Genomic DNA, 23,704 nt, shown 5'->3' with positions numbered 1-23,704 from the left:
TTAATTTGACATCATTTCCATCAATGATAGCCATTTTCAATATTAGTTATGTCTTCACAATATAAGTAAGTTTAATGCAAACTTGGTGATGTATTTTGTTCTGAAGAGGTCATTGAAATGTGTGGAGTGTGAGACTTCATATGAGGTAATAATGAACACACGCCACTCCTAAATGGAAGTAGTGAGTTTATTGATGTGTTTCCCCCCTGCAACCAAATCAATTTCAACTGGAGTCCACCTACTTCTCAACTGATGTATTCCACTTATTAGTTGTTGTCACCTCTTAAGCCAATCCACCATCAAACAGGCAATTAACAAGATTCAAGATTTTGAAGCCATTTTGGGTGCATAGTGAGACAGTCACATACAGAGATACTGTCACAGGAAGAGAAAAAATAGAAAAAAAGAGAACAAACTTAAAAATATATATCATTTCATATAAGAACAATGCACACCACAGGTTGTCCTCCATAAAAGTCATGATTGCAACATCAACTATACAAGCATACAAAGACATTACTAGGAGAGGAAAAAATGATTTAATGATTATAACTCTTTCTGTGCATCCTTGAACTGCATAAATATACACACTTGCAATCGTTCAGAACAATCAGTAAAGCTCTGATCTTGTCCAGGCCTCCAGCTTCATCATCTTTTTGAGGTGCATTTAAGTTGATATAGACAAACAAAGTGTGAAACATGAAATGTTACTTCAATTTTGAATACGTTTATATCCAATTTATGCTTCAGGCATTTCTTCATTTTGATGGGGCCAATTACACATAGTCTCTGTCCTCACATTCAGTAAAGCAGAGTGGAGAAAACAATGTGGAGTCACAACTTCACCAGCGACTCCGGCAAACATCTAACAAGCAAATGTTGTATGTACACTTGACATTTAGGTATATGTGTGCATGCTTGTGTGTATGCATGTATGTTTATGGAATAATACCTATACCAAAATATAAATACCTCTCTCATTAGGGCAAATACACAAATTGGTCGGTATGTTTGCACAAAGGTTTGTTCCAAATTATCTCAGGACACAGTGTCTGTCTGTGAGTTTGTGACACGAGGAGTGATATTATTCATAAAGTTAAAAAGAACGTTTAAAAAAGTGTTTGTCTGTATGGAAGACTGGAGGCCTGAACCCTTATGCATAAACCTCTCATGGCTTTTCACCTTCAGAACCCATGTGACCATCAGTACTTAGGTCACACCACTTGAAATCAGTACCTCCGCCAGCACATTAGCTCTGCGAAACAAGAACCATGTTGAAGAAAACACCTACTTTTTCATATATATGTATAGACAGACAGATAGATAGATTTGTTTATAATAATAAAAAACAAAGTAAATGAATTCAGTGATTTTCTTATCATATTTTCTCATTTCTTTCACTATACATTTAGGTCGGTACAAAGAATCTTCATATACAAGCAATCTATCGAAAAGGAAAAGGACCGTCTGAATGAGTGGACCATCAGCGGGACATCGGAGGAGTTTTTACAGAGAACAGGCAATGTCTTGCTGTTGATTGTTTCTCATTTAGTCATATTTCACTATTTCAAATCTGTTTAGTCTGATTTGCCTTTTTACAAATGAGAGAAAAAACATTTAAAAACAAGATAGTAACGCATCTAACTCTCAGATACTTGTGTGTAATTACAGAGAATTTTGCAGAATCACATTTTCCAAAAAATTTAAATCTCAGATACAGCGGCTTTCAAAAGATAAAAGTAAAAGAGTAAAACATAGCTCAATGATACAACAGTAGAAGTAGTAGCATTATCTAAGAATTGTTTTTAAATGGACCAGAATAGTCATTTCTGATGCATGAAATGATTTTGACAAGAGCAGTTTTGTTATTGGTCAGTAGTATGTTCCCCCTTTCCACAGCCTCACTCTCCTTCTCTCCATCTACACCGCGCCACACATTCTCCCAGATTAAATCTGCATCTGCTCCAGGTATTTGTAGGTTGGGTTCTCATACCCATGGTTCTGCATCTTGCTAAGGTGACGTTCCTCAGGAGTGAGCATGGGATCAACCTGCGAGAGTGAAGAATTAATCAGTTCAAGCCAAACTGAATACTACTTGACAACTAATATTGTATAGCCCTTCCCATGTTTGAAGTTCCAGTCTTCCAGCAATGACTGGTGGCTCACCTCCACAATACCATGGCTTATGGTGCCATACTGCCTCTTCCTAAGCAGAACCAGGCTGATCACAATCACAGTTGCTATGGCCACAGCAATAACGAGCAGGCCAATGAGAGCGCTGCTCCCAAAGCTGAAGTCCTCTCCCAGAGGACGGAAGGTTTCCTATTACAGAGGAGTCAGAAAAAAAAAAACATGAAATGAAGAAATTACACAATTGAGCTATCATAATTCTTAGTCATCGATATACTTATTGTTTACTGAGGTTTTGAAGTGGGACAACTGTCTTAGAGTAATGCTCAAAAGATTTAAATCTGATAAGACTCTATGACAATGCATTACTTCATGAAAGAGAATGCGGAATATTCATCTCTTTATCTTGGATGAAGTCACAGATGGATTACTTAAGCAATGCTGAAAACTTCAATGCCAAAAGCCAAAAGAAAATGACTATATCCCATAATACTCCACAAAATTAAGGTAAATGTTTTATAATATAAACACAGCCGAATTTTTTACACATGCATGACGGACAACACTAAGAAAGTTTAGCATGCAGCAGTCTTTGGTTTTATATGGACATCATTGACAAACTATTTTATTTTTAACTTTACACTGATATACTGATAATTACATATGGCGTTATATTCCTTCAAACATATGATGCCAGGCGAGACATACTGCCATGCCTGTTCTTTGATGCACAAAGGTTGTTAGCATACAAACATTTGTCGAACACACATATAGAGGAAATTACCTCATAACCACATCCATCTACAACAGACCCAAATAAGGAAAACAAAAACACACATACACACACACACAAACATCTACATATCAACACTCACATACACATGCAGTGAAAAGGCAGTCAGACATTTGAACCTAGATGGAAAACTTCACAGTGTGTGTAATGAGGGTGCAAGTTGCCGTCTTGTCTGCTCAAGCCGTGGCTGGTACACGGCGCCAGCAGAGGACACAAGCAGGATTCCCCCCTTAACTCTAAAAACACAAATCTGTCTGCAGTTCCCCAGAGAGACCACTGGGGGGCACTGTACTCACCATCTCATCATCATGCATAACGCTGATTTTCTCTGCACTGTAAATCACTTCTTTAACATCCAGAGTCTCATCAATCACCTGTCGACACAGACAGGGCAGGCCAAGTTAAACTCGTCAAAGTAAGTGAATGCATGTGTGTGTGTTAGTGTTGTGTGTGTGTGTGTGTGTGTATTTGTGTGCATCTGAGTATAGGAGATATGGGTGTTGGTGGTTTAGGTGACATCAAATTGTGCTTTTTCTTCCCTTTGAGTAGGATACATGGGCAGAAATGCAAAACACGGTTGTAAGAGATGTTAAACTGTCGTGAATTACAGAGAGAGAAAGAGAGAGAAAGAGAGAGAGAGAAGGAGAATATTGAAAATGTTTACATTTTTTCTCCCTTCTCACTGGAGGTCTGAAATGAACTGTTTGTATCATTGACTTAATGAAACACTTATTTACTAAGCTATGAAATATCTTCAAGACTAAAAATAGGTGACTTACAAAAACAACTGTGATACTGTGAGACGGGTGAAAACCATTTTTAAAAATAAATATGAATCTTGCCACCCATTTTACTGCACAGGATTCAGCTTTTAGCAACTTGGATGCTTCTACCAATGCTCTCTATGTGACTTGTGACAAGGGAAATGCTGACAAGCTGACAAAAATATGCTGCAGCAACAACACACATACAAGCAAACACATACACACATTAATTTACACACACAAACACACACTCACGCACAGCATGCAAATTACAATAATTTTTGCCCGTCATTCAACACCCCTCAACAAGCATTTGGGCACAGAAACATGCAAATGGCTGCTGGGCTATAGAAACAAGACCACAGAAATTCTGAGAGAGGAGGTCATTCCAGCTCCAGGAACCATTTAACTCATTAAAAGCTTAACACACAGGGTGCAGGAGGACAACCTAGTGCCAAGATTTAGATCAATCGTAAAGTGTTAGAATGTGATAGAACAAGCACACTGTGTGGGTTATTTTGGTCTTCTAAAAGTGTGCCTTGCAGTGGTTTCATCGGAGTTGGGTGTCAGATTAGTATTTCGATTAAATTGACTTAGCCAGCTCTCAGATGCAGAAGAATGGGTGCAGGACTAAGAGGTCACACCAGAGGTAAGACGGGCTGGCATGTCTGACCAACGGGGTTGCAGACGCCATGACGGGCAGGCAGGCGGGCAGGGAAAAGCACTCACCACTTTGTCGCTACCCTTGCTTCCCTTGCTGTTGATGATTCTCTCCTCTGCGCCGATCAGTCCATTTAGCCCAGACATGCCAGAACCTGTGGGGATCACCAGAACTCAGTCACACACGCACAAATATCGTTTTCTGACTGCCAGCTGTTAAGCTGCGGTGCAAGTGGCATCCTGTGTATTTATAAGTGAATGTGCTGGACGCGCACACACACACAGACTAAAACCTCCTAGAAGAGTCTCTTTGATTTGAACGAAATATACATTGAGATATCAAATATTTGTACATATCATTTGTTTCTTTTTGTGAATCCATACATGTGCTCATCAAGCTGAGGCCTTCATTCATAAAGCAGGATCCATTAATCTGTTTTGTGCCCAAGAAAAATCAAAGGTCCAGGCCACAGTCCTCCTGCACAAGGCCTAGCAGCTTTGTAAAACCAGCAGCACACACTCACCGACTCACACAGGAGTCCTTGGATCTGTACATGAGCTTGTTTTAATACCAATATTGTATGATGGTCTGTGTGTTTACAATACATTGCTATTTATCAGGGCAACTTTTCCAATCTTCCTTTAAGTCATGATAAAAATGGATGCTACTGTTCTGGATCAATGCATAAACCTTTACTCGTACAAATTACTACCAATAATGAAGATGAAAATAGGTCACCTTTGATGACCACTGATTACAATTCACCCCGGAAATAAAAATGCAGTCTTAGTAAGGCCGACTGACTTTAACGCGCACACACACACACACACACACACACACTTTAGTAAGGTTCTGGAATTATAGATGAGAGCAAATTTCCCAAGAAGAAAAATAAAAGTCTAACTAGGAATCAGCAGGTTTCCCATGGATTTCCACTCACACAGGATAAACCAGGATAAGTCAAAGGGTTGTGCTTCAGCACGGCAGGAACAAATTGGACCAGCTTAAACTTGGCTTCAGGTCAGTGAAATCGTGCAGCCCTCCAACAGGGCTGGCTCATTTAAAGGAGTTCTATCTGGTAGGGAAGCGGGGCAGGACTGGGGCAGTAATAATTAGATAAAACACGGCATAAAATGAAGTGAGAAGCTGAGGACAGAAGCCTGGAAAGCAGCCCTCAGGCCTATCCCGAGTGCAGTGAGCTGGATTTCTAACCTTGAGCCAGTAATCTACTGCAATTCTTTTTCTCTTGTCACATTCAATAGAAATGAACCCCCACCCGATGAATGACTGTACGAATGAGTGAGCATGTGAGGCATCACAGGAGGCTAACTAGACAAAACATGGGAGAGGGAGGAGAGCAAAGAGGGGTATGAGGAAGTTGATGACACCACAACATAAAAAAAGAGCCATTTTTAGAGGCGGTGAAAGGCATAGGTGACAAACGGAATGGGAGGAAAAAAGAAGAGAAGCAGCAAAGCCACCAACCTTTCTTGAAGGCACGAGGGGGTTCAGACAGATCACCTAGGCATTGAGAGTGAGCAAACGAAGAGAAAAAAAATGGGGGGAAGAAGAGAGAAGAAAAAAAAGAGAAACTCAGGTGAGCAGAGAAGAAGGCAGTTTTGTCAAGCTGTGCCAAATGACTGAAGATAAGTCCTACAGGGCAGCTTCCGGAAAACAAAGGTAAAAAGATAACCCAAAAAGAGAAAGGGGGGGGGTGGGTGTTGAATTTCAGTGTGGGCTTGCTGGAATCAAAGTCCTTTAGGGGCACTAATGTTTGTTTCATGCTTTGCTTGTGATGTTCTGATAAACACCAGCCTACATTTCCCCCGCTGGCAGTCAGGGTTTTACTTTGTTCCCCTCCTTGTGGTTTTTTAAAGCTCTTCTACTCGGCGTGGACACGGGGAACAGGCTGAGAAAATGGAGTATTGCGATGTGAGAGGGCCATGTACAAAGCATTTGGCCCCAGCTAGGCACCAGAGCCTGGGGCCTTGTGATTTTAGTTGAACCTTAAATGATGTCGTGTTACAGGCAAAGCCACCGGGACTCATGTTAGCTCCGATAAGAACAGGCCCATGGCTCTCTTCCACAAACCAGCAGATCTCTGCACACTTAGTGCCCCTCTTAGCAAACATTACAGCTACTGGCTCTCTCTGCTCCCAGCTCTACCATTACCTGACTTGTCCTTAGAGACCCAGCAGTTCCCCCACACTATCAGAGGAGAGAAACTGCCAAGTGTCCATGGCTACAGGCAAAAAACCTGCTTAACAGGGTTTTTAAAAACAAAATGTTCAGAAATATAGTGGATTACTTCCTCAACTGTCCATGTGTTTGTAAAATGTGGTGTTAGCAAAAGCAGCCAAATTGAATCATTAAGCTATAGCTTCGTATACGTTTTTTGTACAGTTTTGTATAGTACATCTTCTTAAATACTGGTATGTTAGAACAATGAATGCTCATATAATCCATGGACTTTGTACAACTGACATTTGAGCTCTTTGGTTGTCCATGAATCCCATATTTCTGTTTTAAAGGCGACTTCTATGGCACCTGGAATGATTACATTGGGTGGTACTGTAAAGTTTGGGATATACTCACAACTACGTCTGACGGACGCTGAATGAAAACGGTCTACCATGTCTGGTGTGAAATATTTCAAACAAGCTTTGTTTAATTTGACTCCATGGTGCTAAATGGCTGGGCATGGTGATAATGTGGCTCAAAAAGATCCTTCCATGCATTGCCCTGCATCTATCTAGATCAGCTTCTGGTTTTTCTGGCTATTTCTCACCATGAACTGAAGCACATTTGCTTGCCTTTGGAATCTCTGCATGGTCTGTCAGACAGAGGGGGGTATCCCTGCCTATGTTTAAAAGTGTTCATGACTATCAGTTGTGGTTATATGTGCAACTGCCTGAAATAATAATGAACTCTAAAAGAAGGTGAACGGTTCACCCTTTCTGTCAGCTGTGACAGAACCAACAATGTATGACATCTCAGCCTCATCCTCATCCCCAGACAAACAACTCACCCTCTGGCTCAGGGTGGGACCCCAGAGAGTTGACCTGGAAGGGTCGGAAGGGCTTGCTATCAAAATTAGGGACCTCCACACTCTCCTCCGATGACATGGTCACATCTGGCTGAGACTCGGAGATGGAGGACAGGAACTGGTCCATGTCAGCCTTCTGCTCTTGAAGCAGTTCATCTAGGGGTCCAGGAAATAAAGGAGAGCAAGAGGAAGTCAGACAGAGAGAAGGTGGGAGAGAAAGAGAGACGGAGGGAGAGAAAGGAGGAGAGTGAGAAAGAGCAAGAAGTCTTTCATGAGCAGACTTAACATAAAGTTACCAGATTATTTGAAATGACAATTACATACATCTTTCTCCTCGATACCCTTTCATAGCCTGCCAAAATATCTCTTTAAATATAACAACAGGTTCTCACAGTATATATGATATGAAAACTTTCTTGCAAAAACCCTACATAATTTTCCCTCTCTCTCCTGTGGTATGAAATAGGCATGACCCAGTTCTGTCACAGCCTCCATTTTTCTTTAATCTAGAGTTCCCTCAACCTCACAGTTTCTTTTCTAACAGAAGAAAGTGAGATGGAAAGAGAGTGAGAAACGAAGACAGTAGAGATGTTTTGGCAGCTAACTCCCTCTCAAATGAACCTCAGGCCCCAGAGACAGAGACTGGCTGGGGTTGTTGTTGCAGCAGCAGCGCAGCTTGTTTCTGTTTAATTGCACTAGATGTTGTGTGGAGGGGCTCTGTGCGGGTGGGATAAAGGTATCTCTGCTGAGACACGCACAGTGCCAGGCTGCCCTCAACCTCACTTAGGCAAGGGAGAGGAGGAAACGGGGAATCATTTGGTCTCCAGCCGCTGTTCTGCTAATTGGTTCACAGGAACAGCAGTGGAGCTATAGATTTTCATAATGGAATTATGTCCTCTATCCATAACTGGGTGTGAAAAATGTCCCAACCTCTCAAAGTCAGAAAATTGTGTAGCCCACTTTGGCTTGCACTGAAAATGTACCCCAGTGAGTGGAGCAGTGGATCTTGACTGATATTCAGAATACAAACAGATTTTCCATCTAGAAATGTCATAGTTCTAATTATTCTCTCTGACCTCCATTAAGCCTTCAGGCCCATCATCAGTGCCACCTACCAATTTCATCCTGGATCTCTTCTGCAACATAGGGGACTTTGTAGACCAGAGACAGGCTCTGATTCATCCTCTCCTCGATCACACGCAGATGTGTCATCACCTTGGGAAAACACACGATTGAGATTGAGAAATCAATTCACTTTGTAAACTATAAGACACTGCAGGATGGCGATAACCGCGAGGTCCAATAAAAGAAACACGACGGGATGATTACAATGAAATTTCATTATCTGTACGATAACAGCATTACGAGTCATCAGTCCTTTAAGCCGTATCCTTCTCTTAATACTTTTCTTCAAGCTAAACCAAAATACCTAATTTAACTGCCTTACTTTCTGTGAAGCAGCAAAAGAGACAGGAATCAGAAAATCTAGTCCGGATTCTGGCACATTAGAAAATCCTTTTTTTGAACAATCACACCCTGCTATGCACTGCTTACAGCAGGCGTGTAGTTTGTCAAAGCCAGCAACAGATGGCAATAATATGCCTTTCCAAAAAACAGAAGGGAGGCTCCACCCAGCACACGCACGCACACACACACACACACACACACGCACACACACGCACACACTAACTCACACCATGCAATTTGTTTCTTTTCTTCTCAAGCTGCACATGGAAGAGAGAGATGCATATGTTTTTGTTGACAATGTTAATGTACTCAAGCTTTAATGGCAGCAAACTGAAGAGTTTAATCTTCATTTAAATCCAGATAAACCGGAACATCCCTAATGAAAAGCACTAGACAAATGAGATAAGCCATGGGGGTTTTTCCCATGGTTTTGCATAGACATTTAAACTTTCACAACAATCCATTTCTGTCTAACATTACTTCTGCGCCATCCCAAGGTGGTTCATTGTCACTTGGATTAGCTGAGTGTCAAGTTCATCTAGTGTATCAAGGGATCAAGAGTCGAGAGGCCATCTGATCAAATCTGAAACACTGGTGCTCAGTAGCATTACACAAGACCTGTGCTATACTAATCTGCAGCATGCTTCTTGTCTAGTCATGCTAGCCCACCCACAGCTTCTAGCCTAATAGCGCTGTACTTTGCTCCCTACCCTGCGTGTGGTTTATATAGTCACTGAACTCTGCCGTTTCAAGGTGGTGAACATACATGTCCACCTGAACTGAAAGTTGGGGTTTCCCCCCCCTGCCATAATGAGAGCCAATCATAACTGAGGGGAAATGTGTGTTATTACATGGGCGTACCTGGGACTTCATCTGGGCAGCCTTCTCTGGGTCCACAGCCAGGACGTGCTGGTAATGCCGGATGGTGTGCTGGCGATCCTTATTCTCGGCACGCACATACCTCTTCAGGGCCACCAGAATGCGGTGGGGCTGAGAGATAAAAGAGTGGGGTGTGCAGGGGAGTGTTACATGGCCATACTTTGCAGGCAGGACAGGTTGGGCTGTGTGCTACTGAGAGGATCAGTTAAAAAAATGACATGAGGGGGATAATGAAAAAGTGATTTTCCAAAGTGCCTAAGGGGAGTACAGACGCAGCTCAATTCATCATGGTGATTTATTTTAAATATCCCCTGCAGTCCTGGCAGGCTGTCACCTTTTTAGGCTTCACTGTTACAAATGCTGACCTGGATCCTGTATATGCAAGTAGACAGCAGTATCCAAAATGAATAGAAAGAGAATTAAATTACCAGAAATATGAATTATGACATTTTTGAAACTATGCTTACTGTACTGAATCAAAAAAAAAAAAATAGATTTGGGTGTGTTTTGCCCAACGAACCAACTGAAGTGCTTCCTCATCAGGCTGGGCTTCCAGCCTTGCCCATCCAACTGAGTAAGTGCCGAGGGCCAGGCCCCAGGACCTCGCTGGAGCTCTGGTTCTTACCCTGGGAGGGTCGGCCTGCAGGGCTGCCAAGTAGTTCTCCAGAGCTAGGCGGCGGCGGTCGTTCAGCATGGCCTCCACGCGTGCCAGGTGCGTCTCCACCAGCTGCTGCTTTTCACTGGCTGCCTCCTCCTCCAGAGACTCCACCATGGCCTGGAAGTGCTGCAAAGCACATGGGAACCAAGGGGGGCAAGAGGGGAAGAAATGGGAGAGACAGGGGCAGAAGTGTTTTTTCTCAGTCATGAATAATTATGGCTCCTTATACCTAAGCAATCAGACAGGGATGATGAGGCTCTCTATGCAGCTTTTGTATGTTGATGGAGGGGGCTGTTTGTGGCTCACCTGGATAAGGGTCTGCCTCTCACCCTTGGGCAGGTTCTTAGCCTGACGCTCAGCCTCCTCCCATTCCTTCCTCACCTAGGGAGACAGAGACAGAGACAGAGACAGAGGATGTGAGTGTGTGTTGAAAACACCCCAGTGGATCACTAAGACAGTTTCCCCCTCTCCGCGAGACATCTCTGGCCCTCACCCTCTCCATGCGGTTGCGGTGGCGGATCTCCAGCTGCTCCTTGGCCTTCTGGAAGCGGCTGTGCTCTTTGTCGTCGGCCGGCGTCTCGAAGTACACGTCCACGTCATCGGTAGGCTGTGGTGTGGGGGGTGTAACTGCACACACACACACACACACACACACACACACACACACACACACACAAAAAGTGGAATAGTGAGATGGAGAGCTTGCAACGAACAGACAGCTGTCTAAAAGCACAAACGAGGAAGGAAGGCAAACGGACAGAGACAGGAGGTGAGGCAGCAAAGCAGCAGTCTCTCTGACACAAAGGATCTTCTTTGTTTAACAGAGAGAAGATCTGGAAGATGAAAGAGAGAGGAAAACACAAGGTGCCTCTGATTCTCCCAAGGCAAGGGGTAATGCGAGAAGAGATTATTTCCTAGTTGCTCTGCAAGCTTAGCACTTTAAAGGCAACCATGATCCGCTCTGATAGACAGCCAGATGACATTCCCATCCCACACAGAGGACGCATGGGGCTATCTAAGGAACTGCTCTTCAGGCTCAAAAATCCTGCTGATTCAACTGCATCTGCATCTTAACCAGTTAACTCCAATTAGTTTGATGCTGAGCTGCTGAAAACAGATGTTGTAATCGACTACGGTGCCATCACAGATCCTTCCAGAAGCAACTTGAAACGTTAAGGCTCTTTGGCAGACACAGCGCTTCTAGCAGGCAAAACATGACAGAGGACAGTGCAGGTAAAGAGGGAGCTGAACATGGAGGCAAGCAGACAGAGACAAAGGGTCCTTAGGCCAGGAAAAAGTGTGCATGGGTTTGCAGAAAACGGGAAGCTGTGGTGGTTAGTTCAGGCTCTTGTGTGGGGTAAAGGAACAAGAAGCAAATCATTAGGAAGATATGTGACGTTTTCTCCAGCTGTTTATGCGGATTTATACAAGCAGATTGTGCATGGTGGAAGGAGAGAGAGGGTAATATATATATATATATATACCTGGATCCTGTATATGCAAGTGTATATATACATGTGTGTGTGTGTGTGTGTGTGTGTGTGTGTATGTATATATGTACATCTCAAAAAAATTGAATATTGTGGAAAATGTTCGTAATTTAATAAAAAAAGTGACACCATAATATATTCTAGAATCATTACACTTAAAGTGGCATGTTTCACGCCTTTTTTGTTTTAATCTTGATGATTATGGCTTACAGCTCATGGAAATCAAAAATCCAGTATCTCAAAATTTTAGAATAAAGAATTTAAAATACAGAAATGTCAACCTGAGAAGAGATCTAATCAGCTAATTAACTCAAAACACCTGCAAAGGTTTCCTGAGCCTTCAATCTCTCAGTCTGGTTCAGTACACACAACCACATTAATGGGGAAGACTGCTGACTTGACAGTTGTCCAGAAGACACTCCTTGACACCCCCCATGAGTTGCTGAAAGGGCTGGCTGTTCGAAGAGTGCTGTATCACAGCATATTCATGGAAAGTTGACTGGAAGGGAAAGTTGACTGGAAGGAAAAAGTGTGGTAGGAAAAGGTGCACAAGCAACAGGGTGACCGCAGCCTTGAGAGGATTGTGGATTCAAGAACTTGGGGGAGCTTCACAAGGGGTGGACTGAGGCTGGAGTCAGTGCACCAAGAGCCACCACACACAGATGTGTCCAGGAAATGGGCTACAAGTGTCGCATTCCTAGTGGCAAGCTACTCCTGAACCAGAGACAACATCAGGATCGTCTTACCTGGGCGAAGGAGAAAAAGAACTGGACCGTTGCTCAGTGGTCCAAAGTCCTCTTTTCAGATGAAAGTACATTTTGAATTTCATTTGGAAATCAAGGTCCCAGAGTCTGGAGGAATAGTAGAGAGGCACAGAATCCAAGTTGCTTGGTCCAGTGTGAAGTTTCCACAGTCAGTGACGATTTGGTGTGCCATGTCATCTGCTGGTGTTGGTCCACTGTGTTTTATCAAGTCCAGAGTCAATGCAGCCGTCTACCAGGAGATTTTAGAGCACTTCATGCTTCCGTCTGCTGACAAGCTTTATGGAGATGCTGATTTCCTTTTCCAGCAGGACTTGGCACCTGCCCACAGTGCCAAAATGACTGGTAACTGATTTCTGCCCATGGTATTACTGTGCTTGATTGGCCAGTCAACTCGCCTGACCTGTATTGTCAAGAGGAAAATGAGATCCACCGGACCCAACAATACAGACGAGCTGAAGGCCGCTATCAAAGCAACCTGGGCTTCCTTAACACCTCAGCAATGCCATAGGCTGATTGCCTCCCTGCCACGCCGCACTGATGCAGTAGTTTGTGCAAAAAGAGCCCTGACCAAGTATTGAGTGCATAAAGGAACATACTTTTCAAGAGGTCGACATTTCTGTATTGTAAATGTTTTACTCTTAATATTTTGAGATACTGGATTTTTTCCATGAGCTGTAAACTGTAATCATCAAGATTAAAACCAAAAAGGTTTGAAACATGCCACTTTATGTGTAATGATTCTAGAATATATGAAGGTGTCACTTTTTTAATAAAATTACGGGAGAACGTTTTTTTCCACAACTCTTCCACAATATTCAATTTTTTTAGATGCACTTGTATATATATAGATATAGATAGATAGATGGATGTATAGATAGATAGATAGATAGGGGGTAGAGGAGCATGTCAGAAATCCATGGCAGCGAACTTACTCAGGCGCTTGCACACAGCCATGCAGTACTCCTCGGAGTCGAAATTGTTGCGGTTGCCAGCGCAGCCTCCGTAGATGAAGCGCACGCACTTCCTCTGGCGCATGTCGAAGGCCCAGCGGGGCATGGATGCACGGCAGGGGCCAGTCTCAGCCTCCAGGGCGCACACGGCTGCCAGAGGACAGCAGTTAGAGCCTCCCACCAGCAGGGGCAGCACTCAACACTGCTACTTCTCCACTCAACCATTCAAAAACTAAAGGCTAGGTTTGGGGCCAAGATGATTCTAATACGAACCATGATGACTGTTAAAAGGTCAAATCTGGTTTATTCTTAAGCCTTTTAATGTGTCATGTCGTTACATTTGATGCCTGGTCCGCGTCTTAGTTTCAGAGAGCAATGAAAAACATATACTAATGGCTCAAAAAAGGAATCAATCTGGTGCTTGCTCCTGACTCATGTCATTGTTTAAAATGTTCTGTAAAATAAACCCACTATCCTTACCCTTAACATTCTCCAGAGTTTTAATCTGAATGTTTTCTTCAACCTCGTCGTCATCTTCTTCTTCGACATCATCATCAGACTTCTCTTTCTTCTCCATGCTCTCACGATCATCCTCCTCATCCTCATAAACATAGTGATAGTCGTCATCATCATCATCATCATCATCATCATCCTCCTCCTCCTCCTCCTGCTGCTCGTCATCAACTATGTCCTCCTTCTGTGTGGGCTGCTCATTAGCTGGGGCCTCACTGCAGGACAAAGGGTGGAAACAAAGAGAGGGGGAAGTGATTTTAGAGTGGTGGGCACTACTCAGGTTACGCCACTCTGTGTGATGAAATGGAAGAGCAGCCATCACAGGACAGTAGCCAGATGGTCCCGTAATTCATCACACATACACAACAGCTGTTAGCTAACACGAACACACACACACGCACACACACACACACACAGACCTCTCCTCCAAGGCCAGATCATTATCTGGTTCAGGCTCCTCCACCTCAATCTCCTCTTCATCCTCATCCCCCTCTACCTCAGCGGGCAGGGCGGGCAGGGCGGGCAGGGCGGGCTCCTCTGGGCGGCTGGAGGGGCAGCACACATACTCCGTCCCGTGGAACTTATCAATGCCACAGGGCAGCAGCATGCCATAGCTGTGCAGCATCATGCTCCCCTTGATGCAGGCCTGAGAGAGGACCACACGGAGACGGATGTTAGAGTGAGGAATGAGAGAGAGATTGAAACAGACAGATACAAACATCGTCTTCGGGAACTTCACTATCTAGAAGCTCCAGACTGGGTGTGTAAGTCACTGCTGTCGATTGGCTCACATAATATGGACACAGAGATGGAGTAGGACAGACAATCCTGAACGCATGATTAACCCATGAAATAGTCTTAAACGTAAATGAGGTAGTTCAGGCTCTCACATTATAGTGCGCCTTGAGGTTTTATTGTATGTGTATAAGAAAGGAAGCCTTATGAAAGAGTAAGTCGTGCTGAGCCAAAGGCATAGCTGTTGTGTATTTTGTGTGCGTGTTTGGTATGCTGTGGCCTGAAAGGTGGGACGGGCCTGGGGATTAGCGGCATTATGGCTAATCTGACTACAGCCTGCAATGTGACAGCTTCTGTGGCCACAGGCACTCATAGAGGGAGAGAGGGAGAGAGAGAGAGAGAGAAAACACGTCAGAGAATGGATGGCTTTATTTATGCAGTGTTAAACCCAGAGCACTTTCCACACATCGGAAGGGTCCTGATCCTACCCACTTTGTGACAGTTACCATTTAAACCAGTCTGTTCAGAAACATCTGCTGTCTGGTGTGTGTGAGATGTAAGAGTGCAACGCAATCTCGAAAAAGTGGTCAGAGAAAAACAGCGGCCTAAAAAAAAGACCACTTCGATTCTCTCATGCTGGCACATTCCATTCAGAGTTCATGCCCCTGCCTTGTTTTCTTTTGTCTGTGAGTCATTGTGTTTGCCCTGCTCATTGTGGTCGTTATCTCACCTCCTTGGCCACTCCGTGCCACTGCTGGTGACTAACGCACATGTCCATGCGCTCTTTGTGGAAGAACTTGCACCTCTCAGGGACCAGGAGGACATCGCTCACAAAGTCCCCCACTAGAACAGAATAAACAGAGAGAACAAGATGTCAGGTACAACAACAACAAAAAAAAAAAAAACAGAATAGAGGCTCTGTGGTGGATGTGGACCCCGCACCTCCACCCCATCCTAAAAAGAGAATATTTAATGACAGAAGGCAAAACCTGGCATCATTTATAATTCATGGCCATCTGATACTTTGATCTTCCTTCCAGCAGTATTATAAAGTGGGCAAGTGACACATGGATAGCTGGTCGTGTCCCAGGGATCTCAGCACACAGCCACACTCAGTTAACAGTGGGCAGAACTGCAGGTGTGAGAGTGGCATTCCTCAACCTTATCTTTGTGTCCAATAGAACACTAACAGTGCAGCTAGCAGGTGCAGGGTCATCACCCCCTTTCAGTCTAAGGTAATCGGACCATTCTGATGATATAAATATTCACCCATGTGAAATGAGCCACATCAATAATACTTCATGTTTCATCAAGCGCCTGGTATATGAGATATGGTTGTTGATCCACTCAGCATATGGTGTTGGGGTCAGTAGAGGTCAAGCATGAGCGTCTACTAACACTCAGTCCAAACAAAGAGCCAGAGATGTCTGCAGGGTGATGACATGTGCAATGGAGGTACAGATGATGGCTCTCATAACTGCTTATTTAGCTGCCTGCCATAAAGCTTACCTCAGGCATTGCGTAAAAGAGGAAGACAAGGAGGGAGAGGAAAGAAAGAAATAAAGAAATAAAGAAAGAGAGCGAGACAGCGAGAGAGAGAGAGAGAAGGCAGTGTTCTGGAAAATGAGAGGGTTTAGAGAAAAAGAAGGGAGTTGCAAATAGCAGAGCGGACAGCTGCTTGTCCCCCCTTCACCCCCACAAAAAAAAGCAAAACACATAACGCGGTCACATAGGCAGGCACACACACACACACACACACACACACACACACACACACACACACACACACACACACACACACACACACACACACACACACACACACACACACACACACACACACACACACACACACACACCACACACACACACACACACACAGACAGACAGACAGACAGACAGACAGACAAATCCACACACTCCAGACCCACACAACCATGCAGAGCACTCCCACACAGACCTTCCACAGAAATAGGGGTTATCACAACAACCACGTCACTGTCTGTTTTTTACAATGACAAAATCAGACTTGGCCACCATGTCAAAGATTTGTCTTATTCTTATAGTATGATTTCGAATTGCAAAAACCTCTGTAGAAGGTAGGCAGACAGAAGTCTATGGGCCGGTGTCAACTGGCTGTGCAGCTCGACCTCATCTCACTCTTCTTCCAAATTTCGTTGTATGCAAATACAGTGGCAATAAAGGCTTTTCTATTCTATTCTTTTCTTCCTCTTCAGGTCTCCCCTTTAGCCACATAGTCCAATGTCAAACGCCCTTCCAACTCTGCTCCTCTCTCACTCCCTCTGACCCTCTTCCATCAGTACCAGTCTCTCAACCATCAGTCTGCTGGGATGGATGCTACTCGACCCACTGCAGCCATGAGGCAGCACAGCACGCTCTCTTCCCCTTGAGCCCAGTGGCTCCACGCTGGGGGATTGGGGAAGAGATTAGCAGCCAGGCAGCAGGGTAGGTGTGCTCCCACTGAGCCTTGAGCCTACAGCTGAAGGATCAATCATTGGCCAATGGCAAGAGAAATGATTGAGATCACTGTAATAAGTAACTAAATAAATCAAAGTTTCTTAGAACCCCAGAATAAATACATCTATTTCAAAATGGCCTCATTATGTTTAGAGTAAATTATTATTAGATTGTCCTGCACATGTGAACACTTCACATGGTGAACCATTTCCTCTCTGTATGATTCCTCCGAGCTTCTTTCGCTTCAGGAATTCATCACCTCAATCATTAACAGATTGTAACTTTTCACACAGCCATGTAGCCGCGTAGACACCTGATTAAACAAGACTGGCCAGGCTGTGTCGGAATTCCCCAGTAGATTAGGATTTTCAATACACTTTCACAGACATCTCAAAACGACTAGTATTGACGACACAAATCTTACCCAATAGCCTTTCATGTGAGCCAGACTAAGCTTTAATGGGAATGTTCCCGTGATTGGCTTTTGCTGCACATTTGGCCGGAGTTTCAGTTTTGACCCGTGGTCACTTATTCTTAGCCGACAGATTCCATTATCACCACTGTGCTCTATTCTCACCAAGACCTTAAGGAGTCATCGGATGCCTGTGCGTCTGTGCTTCTCTGGCTTTCTTAGACGCCATGACAGGATTATTTTGAAATCCCAATGAGGAAATTAAAAATATCAGCCAGAGATCAACATAGCACATCATAAAATAAACACAAGATCATTTCTCATATCTGAAGACTATTTTAGAAACTAGAGGGTAATGACAATTGGGAGCGGGAACATGCAGTAATTCTGCTTAATTGCAAGCAGAGGAGGGGGGGGGGGGATGTCGTGCTCTAATTGCATAACAGAGCTTGATTATGAATGATCTTTACCATCACTGATAACAGGCCCAGCCACAAACACAGGGCACAAAAGAGATGGCGAGAGCTGCAGATGCACTCTGCCAGAAGAAGACACTGCACAGCACCACCAACGCTTTTCAGCAGGTTTATTATGCTCAGGACCTCGAATGGTTTTCGAACAGGAAACCACAAATACAATTAGATGAAAAATGAAATTAGTCTCTCAGACTCAGAGTGCAAACTAAACGAGCGGCATCTGTGAAATGTTAAATCTAAAGCATTTATCTTGTCACGGTGGGTACTGGGACAACTAGCTAGGCAAAAGTGCTCTGTGCTTCAGACAGTCTATCAATCACAGCCGGCCCAACTACTCTGGTTCCACTAGCCGAAGAGTAGCATCAGCAATTTGCTGTACCTATTCAGCTCTGCCTCCCTCCCCATTTCAAAACCTGCACCGAAAAAAATTGAAAGGAAAAAAGAAAAAAAAACCTGCCTTCTCTGGTAGCCTCCGCTTGTCAGCCCATTTCACAGTCCACTGACAGCGCTAATGGCTTTCTCATCCCCTAACTCAGCGCCACAACTCAATCAGACAGAATGAACAAGGGAAAAGATGAAAGGATAGGACGAGAGTGGACTGGAGAGGACAAATTGAACAAGAAAACAGGAAAAGTGTAGTCTGCTTTTAACATCACAAAATGTTGAGTAGGAAGGACTGGACTACTATGTATACGGACTGTGAAAATTGTCAAGCAAATACAGGACTGCTTTATATTATTGGTAAGAAAATAAGAGAGAAGGGATGGGAACAGGAAAACAGACAGGGAAGCTCAAATAATTCACTATTGCCATGGAAAGGAGTCATCCATGCTTTATGTGTCTGTTCTGCTGCACAGGGAACAGGACTTTACCAGCTCTGACAGTTCATAAAGCCGAGATGACTCTGTGGCCATGGTCAGCAACCAGAGACCGAGCGGCAGTAAAGCCAGCAGAATTTACCTCTCAGCTCTGCAGTATCACCCACTCTCTTCTCATTTTTTTTTCACTCTCTCCCTCGTCTCACTTTCTCCCTCCCTCCCTGCCTTACAGCTGAATGTTGTGCTTAACCACACCACCATTCTTGCTTCTCATAAATGGCTTTCTATCCACGCTACTTCCATTCTCTCTCAGAGGTATTAGCTATCGATCAGCTTCAACATCAGCAAAAAAAAAGATTGGCTGCAGATTAGCATTTTCAGACAAAAGAAATGTTGGTTCTACCACTCTCATAAGTATATACGTACACACACGTTATTATTACCTAGGCATTTGTAGGGGACCACAATGTGGGAATGGCCTTTGCACTGTTTCTTCTGGTCCTTCTTGCACCAGTTCTCAATCTTGATGGCCTGGTTAGCTTCCACCACGTTTGTGATCTGCAACTCGGGGTACATCTGGGAGAGGAAGAGCAGAAAGAGAAAGAGAGAGGGGGGGGGGGGGGAGAGAGGGGGGAGGAGGGAGGGAGAAAGAGAAAGGGAGAGAGAGAGAGAGAGAGAGAGAGGAAGGGAGGGGGGGAGGGAGAGAGAGAGAGATGCATTCAGAATAATCTTTAAATGGTATCCTGTCAGGTGTGAAGTTACACACAATTTAACTTCTCCTAAGATGTCATCAGAAATGCACAATAAAATGGATTAGCTTTTCTAGCAGGCACGCGTCTCATGTCAAATGATGGCAACACACATAATGTGGTGAAGAATATAAAGATGAATGAAAGTGTGTAAGACAAGGGGGGGGAGAGAGAAACTAGCACAGACATTTACATGTGTTTATCTGACGAAAAGCTTCTGTGTGGGACTACTGACACTGGTGCTAACATGCAGATTAGCATAATTTAAAACGCAGTGTGAACTGCAGTCTCACCTCCTGACAGTACTGAAGCACGCCCTCTTTGGTTCCTGCGCAACTCTTCGTTCCGGAAGGGTCTGGTTCCCAGCGGCCAGTCTGGATGTTCACGTGCATGTTCAGCTTCCCGCAGAACATGGCCACCTGGGGCTCGGCCACAGCAAACCCTGTTCCTGCATTAGCGGCCAGAGCCTGAAGGACAGAGAGAAAGAGAGAAAAAATTCCATTAGTGGATGCATACACTAGTTGTTATAGCTACAAAACTGGCCGTTAAATCCTGTAGGTAATCAAGTCATCTGTAACACTGGGCATTCCACAGGCTGAACTTATTAGTGTCACCCTGGCAAACACCAGGTGTTGTTTACACTCTGGTCAATTATCCAGACTATGCCACATCTCAAGGACGCAGGCACACCGGGAGGGCAAACGTACTCTATATATACCTCGGAAAACAGACACTTTGGTGTATAGAGTCAGGACATATGGTTGTCTTGGGGTAGAAGGGCTTCAGCATTTCACTGCTGTGTATTTCCTGCACAAGAGTGTATGTGTGCATGTGAATGTTTGTGCGTGCGTGTGTGTGTGTGTGTGTGTGTGTGTGTGTGTGTGTGTGTGTGTCAAGTGTGTCCTGGCACTCGGTCATGCTTCAGGACACATGCTCTTCCTGGGTGCAGTGGCACAGAAACACTCTCAGGATGAGGCTCTCTCCTGCAAATAGATAATTTACCCCTGGTGGCACATACATACCACCAAGCATTCTCAGGAGAGCAAAGTTCCACTGTCATCACAAAGCAGCTACTTGCATATCACAGCATATATAAAGCGTAGGCTCAATGCAAAGACTGATGTAGAGAAACAACAGCTTTTATCTTTTTAGAAAGACCTATCTATCACAGGCAATGGGGTGATGGAAACCCGAGCTTCCGGAGTGCGATGTTGGGGAAATCTGCACCGTCTCTCCCCACCCTCTCTGTCCTTCCCACAGACAGGATGTGCCCTTACTTCCCCAGTGGTCCTACTGCTCCGCTTCCTTGCACAGGATGCAGCTCCACCCTGCCGGTTATTACTACGGACCACAAATACTGCTTAACACAACGGAGTTCTGCCATCATCAGCTGTGAGGGTCACAAAACCTCCATATTAACCATAACAGGAAGGCTTTCATTAGTTGACCACCATGATATGCAAAGGGGTCCATTATAAACAAAGAGAGTTTTAAAACAGAAGCTGTTTTTCACAACAGGAGGGAGCTAAGACCAGCAGGACCCCCTTTGGGTGACATACAAAGACATTATAATTAATGAATAAGCCTAAACGGGACATAGGGAAAGAAACACCCAGCAAGCAAGAGAGAGAGTGAAACTTTGACCTTCACAAATATGCCTGCCTGCATGACTTCCTTTACATAATTAACTTGCTGCAAACAATTACCAAAAATGTCTTAGAGAAAAAGTCAAAGAGATGGATGTAGACAGACAACACGGACTAATTAGAATCCATGGCACTGTACACCTACTGTGTTTTGGACTGAAGGCTTTCCTTTACATTATGTAAAATCAGTTCTCAATTCTCTAACAGCAATAGTTCCTTGCCTTGCACATTGGCTTTTATCCATTTACTTATCTACATTCTTCTCCAATTCATTTAAACCCATACACAACCCACATGTCAGTTTTGCACGTAGAGCTATGGATTGATGAATAACTGCTAGTCACTCTAATAATATCTGATATATAATTAATCCTATTTTCTAAATGGTGCACATCGTTTATGTTTATTAGTGTTTTTTTGAATAGTGTATATTTTTTATTGATTATGAATACATTATAATATATACATTCATAAAAACAGGCTAATAAGGCTTAAAAAGGCTTCAGTCTGCACAGCCTACACAACTGCAGAAAGTGATGTCGAAAAAAGAACTCCCACAACCAACTTCAGTCATTGTACAACAATTATGAGGTTACAAAGACGCTTCACGTCTGTAACCAACAATTTCCTCTAAAAATAGAGACGTACACATCCAAAGGGACAGAACAGACGGACAGAAAAGGAGAAAAAGAGAAATTATAATAGTGATTTTCAGCAGACAGTGCTGCCTCTCACATTCTTGAAGTACATGAAATACTGTAGAAATTATGGGGAGGTTTTTGTGTGTGTGTGTGTGTGTGTGTGTGTGTGTGTGTGTGTGTGTGTGTGTACATTATATAAGCTTTTGAGTGTGAGTGTGAGTGAGAGAGAGCGAAAGACAGTGGGCAAGAGTGTTTGTTTGTGTGTGTGTGTGTATGTTTGTGCATGGATAGGAAAGAGAGAGATTGCTCTGACATACAACAGAGCACATCCATTAGAGGTCGGCGAATCACCAGGGCCCTGTTTCCCAATGGCAATGGGTCAACTCCAGCGTGGCACACGCATCAACAGTTAGAGAGGAGAGAGAGAGAGAGAGAGAGAGAGAGAGAGAGAGAGAGATGAAAAAAGACGAAGACACAACAAAGTAATGTCTGGGAGGGCAAAGAAAAACAAAGCTCATGTACGGTCTGAAAAGAGTCTCAAAGTGGCTGTTTTCTACTCTCCCCTCTCTCTCGCATTCTTTTGTAAGGTCAAGCCATTTTGTAAGTAAACAGAGAGAATCATGCAAAGTAACTATAGATGGCAGCAAGAATGAGGACAAAAAGAGGAGGGAATAAGAGGGGGGGGGGGGTGATTTAAAAATGGACTTCTTGAACAAAAGGAGGCACTATGGTGACGAGGGGAAAACAACGCACAAACAAACGCTCAGTCAGAAGCAAAAATGATCAATCTTTGTGACGGGAAAAGGGGGGCAGGTATAAGTTGGGGAAAGATCCGGATGGAGCCCGTGAGGTCAAAGGCGAAAGACAGACAGACAGTCAGTCAATCAGTCAGTCATTTGCTCATCCTCCGCACGCCAGGGGGATCCCACTCACTGTGTGCATGTGTCTGCGTGCGTGTTATGGGCTCCCAACACGCCACAGCGGACAGAGCAGGACAACAGGGCTTTTGTGTGCGGAGCGCTGGCCGACTGGACGCTCAGCATGCCTGACCTCGCAGCTCCCCACATTCATTCTTCGCTCTTTCTTCTCTTCCCTCCCCTCCCTCCCTCTCCCTCACAAAACAAAACAGCATTGCCAAGGCTCTAATTAACAACAACATGGGTGAAGGCTCAGCATCGAACCTCTTGCTCTATATGCAAAAGTGCCCCAACTGTAGACACATCCCCCTTCTCCTACTCATCTGAAAAGTTAAAAGGCCCACTAAAACGGCCAACACTAAAATTATCAATCGACGCAATTAAGTTCATATTCTACGCACCAGCAGGGGCATGGTTTCAGACCGCCCCATCAGCTGGTGTTAAAAGTGTAGGGGGGGCGGGGGTGGGCGGAAAATGTCATCTGTGAGTCACAGCGAGAGAGGACAGAAGGAATAAGCGAGGAGGAGAGGAGAAAGAGCCAAGAGAGAAGGAATAGTAGAGGGAGACGCAGAGAAGACAAAGGCGGAGAGACTGAGGGAAAGGGCACAAGTAAATTAAGGTCTACAAATAGCTGCGGGCGAAGAGAGACTAATGGGCTTCAAGAGATTCTCTTCATATGAGAGAGTCTTTCATATGTGGCCCAATATTCAACCACAT

General features: G+C 44.1%; 1 protein-coding gene across 3 annotated transcripts in view; it reads right to left on the bottom strand.

Annotated features, from left to right (window-relative positions):
- Positions 1–173: 173 nt before the first annotated feature.
- aplp2 (amyloid beta (A4) precursor-like protein 2) overlaps positions 174–23,704 on the bottom strand; it is a 39,978-nt gene continuing 16,447 nt past the window's right edge. Inside the window, exons 2-18 of one of the 3 annotated variants that reach the window (XM_031573748.2) lie at positions 20,077–20,250; positions 19,478–19,610; positions 15,581–15,693; positions 14,535–14,761; positions 14,083–14,330; positions 13,585–13,752; positions 10,892–11,025; positions 10,705–10,779; positions 10,366–10,524; positions 9,723–9,851; positions 8,510–8,609; positions 7,377–7,550; positions 5,834–5,869; positions 4,417–4,502; positions 3,220–3,297; positions 2,167–2,322; positions 174–2,049 (exon numbers count right to left, since the gene is read on the bottom strand). In XM_031573748.2, coding sequence (XP_031429608.1) covers positions 1,948–2,049; positions 2,167–2,322; positions 3,220–3,297; positions 4,417–4,502; positions 5,834–5,869; positions 7,377–7,550; positions 8,510–8,609; positions 9,723–9,851; positions 10,366–10,524; positions 10,705–10,779; positions 10,892–11,025; positions 13,585–13,752; positions 14,083–14,330; positions 14,535–14,761; positions 15,581–15,693; positions 19,478–19,610; positions 20,077–20,250 — 2,292 coding nt within the window. In that variant the 3' untranslated portion in view covers positions 174–1,947. The remainder of the gene's footprint in view (positions 2,050–2,166; positions 2,323–3,219; positions 3,298–4,416; positions 4,503–5,833; positions 5,870–7,376; positions 7,551–8,509; positions 8,610–9,722; positions 9,852–10,365; positions 10,525–10,704; positions 10,780–10,891; positions 11,026–13,584; positions 13,753–14,082; positions 14,331–14,534; positions 14,762–15,580; positions 15,694–19,477; positions 19,611–20,076; positions 20,251–23,704) is intronic. The other 2 variants (XM_031573749.2, XM_012832747.3) reach the window with 2 other exon arrangements.

The sequence above is a fragment of the Clupea harengus genome, chromosome 9 (genome assembly GCF_900700415.2).
Source record: "Clupea harengus chromosome 9, Ch_v2.0.2, whole genome shotgun sequence".
Classification (NCBI taxonomy): Eukaryota; Metazoa; Chordata; class Actinopteri; order Clupeiformes; family Clupeidae; genus Clupea; species Clupea harengus.
The sequence above is the reverse complement of the archived record's forward strand: the minus strand, read 5'-3'. Positions and strand labels throughout refer to the sequence as shown.